The sequence below is a fragment of the Arachis ipaensis genome, chromosome B01, assembly GCF_000816755.2.
Source record: "Arachis ipaensis cultivar K30076 chromosome B01, Araip1.1, whole genome shotgun sequence".
Classification (NCBI taxonomy): domain Eukaryota; kingdom Viridiplantae; phylum Streptophyta; class Magnoliopsida; order Fabales; family Fabaceae; genus Arachis; species Arachis ipaensis.
This window is the reverse complement of record NC_029785.2, coordinates 124,065,358-124,068,824: the sequence shown is the minus strand read 5'-3', so window position 1 is coordinate 124,068,824 and position 3,467 is coordinate 124,065,358. Positions and strand designations below refer to the sequence as shown.

The 3,467-nt window shown below is 35.5% G+C and overlaps 1 protein-coding gene and 1 long non-coding RNA gene across 3 annotated transcripts in view; one reads left to right on the top strand and one right to left on the bottom strand.

Moving 5' to 3' along the window:
- Window positions 1-2,852, top strand: part of LOC110262675 — an 11,083-nt gene extending 8,231 nt beyond the window's left edge. Inside the window, exon 3 of the long non-coding RNA XR_002347594.1 lies at window positions 2,147-2,852. This is a non-coding gene — a long non-coding RNA (uncharacterized LOC110262675). The remainder of the gene's footprint in view (window positions 1-2,146) is intronic.
- LOC107635848 (survival of motor neuron-related-splicing factor 30) overlaps window positions 1-3,361 on the bottom strand; it is a 4,724-nt gene extending 1,363 nt beyond the window's left edge. Inside the window, exons 1-8 of one of the 2 annotated variants that reach the window (XM_021103201.1) lie at window positions 3,160-3,306; window positions 2,859-2,881; window positions 2,175-2,243; window positions 1,389-1,508; window positions 1,076-1,158; window positions 883-958; window positions 517-702; window positions 88-216 (exon numbers count right to left, since the gene is read on the bottom strand). In XM_021103201.1, the coding sequence (XP_020958860.1) occupies window positions 88-216; window positions 517-702; window positions 883-958; window positions 1,076-1,158; window positions 1,389-1,508; window positions 2,175-2,195 (615 nt within the window). In that variant the 5' untranslated portion in view covers window positions 2,196-2,243; window positions 2,859-2,881; window positions 3,160-3,306. Of the gene's footprint in view, window positions 1-87; window positions 217-516; window positions 703-882; window positions 959-1,075; window positions 1,159-1,388; window positions 1,509-2,174; window positions 2,244-2,858; window positions 2,882-3,159 lie in introns of both variants that reach the window. The other variant, XM_016339407.2, reaches the window with a different exon arrangement.

Genomic DNA, 3,467 nt, shown 5'->3' with positions numbered 1-3,467 from the left:
TAAAGCCATGAAATAATAATAATAATAATAATAATAATAATAATAATAATAATAACTAAGATACAAATTAACAAAATTGAGTAGTACCTTCTTTGCCTTTCCTTTGGTTGACTGAAACTGCTGCCAAGCATTTTGGCGCTTATTTTGTGTGACTTCAAGTTGCTCCATCCGCATCTTTGACTTAAAGGCATGTATTTTCTTGCGTTTGGAAGCTTTCTGTTATATTTAAGTCAGCATTCAGCAAAGGCATAATCAAAAGCACTCTAGCTAATTGAGCAGACAAACTTGGATAAAATAACAACTTCAGAGACACTCAAGTGTCTTTGTCATCCAGAAAATAATTATCAGAAGTGGCAGAGAGAGCAAGAGACAAACTCAAGACTATCTAGATAGCAAAAGCGGTTTAGTCAAACACTCCCATTAATACTGGCAACAAGCATTCTATGTATAGAAACTAATAAATTTTATAGATAAGGGGGAAACATTAGGAAATGATAATCTTATTTAATAACTCACCACATCCTCAGGGTCATCCGGTTCTATACGAAGCTTTGCCGGTAAACTTCGTGACTGGACATCGATAGTTGCCGCCTGTGCAATTTTCCGTTTGATAGCCTGCTTTGTAGCTTCAGCAACTCGCTCAGCTTCTAACAAAGCATCGACAGTACCCTCTTGAATTGGCCTTATATTCGCAGGATCCACCTGCACATAAGCAACTGCCATCAACACAAGATACCTAGCTTGAGAATGAATAAGCTGAAAACAATATTTTAGAATGTAATTATAAAGGGCAAATAGAAAAGGAATCTCTATAAACAAGAATACAGTTAGTGAAATCTAATATTGGGATCATTTATGTAACAAAGTACTTTAGAAACACACCTCTTCTTTGTTTCCCCAGTTGTCATAGGAAACAAAATAACCATTTGGTGTATATGCCTCTATTGTTGCTTCATACCTGGCCAATTATTTTACAAAATATTAAACATAAATAAAAACAATAGATAAATGAAATGGAAAGTAAAATGCATATAAATAAATGGACAAACAGAAAGAAATTAATTGCTGAATATACCATTCCCCGTCTTCACTCCAAACAGCCTGAACTTTACTGCCAATAGGATATTTATCTTGATGATCATAACTGATCTCCCGCTCCTAAGAGTGAAATAACAAAAGCAGTTAATTATGATCATGAGAAAAATATTGCATTTAAATAATTTCAATCATTTGAAATGAGCACTTGCTCATATAATCTCAAACCAACAAGGGGCTGTTAAGTACAGCTGTGAAAGCAAAGTAGCTTAAGCTTTAAAGACAATATACAATATGCTACACCATTCAGATTCACAGTTTCACTGACAGTCAGGATAACAAATAAGACATACCACTTCATTATCCTTAGGTTTTGACAAAGTAGAAGGTGCACTAGCATTTGGACCAGCATCTGAACCACATATTTCATTTTGCTTAGCAGTTGCAAGGAGTTCTTCCGTCAAAGCAATCACCTGTGTCACACAATTTTAGGCCACCGTCCAATTCAGTAAACCAAATACTTTTCAGAAATTTGGTGCATCATAAGCCAAATTAATGTCAAAATTCTAACTTAGAATCTCAGTGTGAACATCTCATATCAGGTGAGGGGGGAAATCATGCTGGACATCACGACACAGAGCACACCTGCAAAGAACCAAGATAGAAGTGATGTGTATTTTGATGAGGTTCACATTTGCTTTTGGTAGATAGATCTAATTTCCTTTTGTTTTTTGTTTTTAAATTTCCCATGCTCCTCAAGATCTGCAATTTTAACTAAACTATAACAGTACTTCACTTTGAAACAGAACACTATCTCACCTTTTTAAACTAACAAAGGAGGACAAATCTGAACAAAGGCCACTAGAGTTTCATTGGTTGAAAACTTAAAACAAAATGAGATGCAAAGAAAGCTTAGCTGTCCATACATCAGTCGCTCATGCCTTTATGGAAGCTAGGTAAGAAGGTAGAGATCTGCTTTCTTAAGAAACAATCATTTATTAATTCAGATTTTTTCCCCCTAAAGGAGGATGAGCAATAAGAAAATCAGGTCGACACAATATCTTCAGATGAATCAATGATTCAATGAATAACAAGGGGAAAAAAACGGAAGAGAGGTAAAACATATGATAAAGCCATACCTCATTAAGCTCCCTTTCCATGTCCACATACTCAGAATTTCCAGGCTCATCTTTTAAAAGTTGTCTAACCTGATCCACATATGAAGGAGAAAAGCAATAAACAAGTTAATTTTCATATCAGGGAATGCTGAGATTTAATGAGGGAACAAACTATGTTCATGACATTGATACTGTAAGGGGCAATAATGGCAGTCATAAACTATCCTTTGAAAAGCAATGAAAGTAATAATGTCTTTTTTCTTGACAGGAATACAAGTGATAATTTTAGATAGATACAAAAACCACATAGGGCATATTCAACAACAAGAATAAATATTTTCTCAATAGGCAGGGTCAACTGCATAGATAAAATGATGTCATCATATCCTATTGTAGACGAGCCATTTTCTAGAACCCAAGATTTTAACTATAATTTTCCTTGGTCTACCTCTACTTCAAGGTTCCAACTATTGAGAATTTGAGATACCCTCCATTGAATATACTATTCTTTATTGAGTCTGAGACTTTTACAAGTCCCATTTGCATATAACCAAACATATAGATAAATTTATGTAGCCTCATATTTGAAGTTGCGTATCCAAGTGGAAACAAGCAGCAATGAAAGGACCTTACCATTCATTATTTTTTTTTTTAAGAAAACAAATAATAATAATGGAATTTTGGAAGTTGAGTCAGAAACTGTACTTGGTGCTGTTACAGCAGCTGAGCTGAAAAGAGCAGAAGAATTGGGTTTACCGGCACATGCAGAAGAATTGGGCATATTATTGCATACGAAATCCAAAAGAAACCCCTCTTATTGGATAGTGAAAAATTAATTCACACGCGAATATGCAAAATTGATTGTTACAGTAACGACAAAAGGCTAGGTCATCGTAGTGTTTAGGTATTAATCGGAATTGAAGCGAGAAAGTAAAAATGATGGAAAGAACAAATTGGTAAGAGAAAAACCCTAAGTTGGTTTGGGGTTGGAGGGTGGAGCAGTTACCTGGTGGAGTTGATCCTTGTAGGTGGAAAGATTGGAGGCTAACTCCTCTATGCTTACTTCCTCACCGCCTTGCATCGCGCTCTCTTTCTCTGCCACTACCACTTTCTTGAGTTTCTTCCGACTCCAACAATCACCGCAACCAGGAACGGAACAATTAATCAATTCACAAATACAAATCTAACGACTAAACCCTCTATTTTTATTTTTCTTTTGTTCTGGTCTTGAAATCCAAACCCACTTATATTGGGCTTTTATCAACCCAACTCAAATCATAACTAGCCCTCTCCCACTATCTATATGGGCAGATA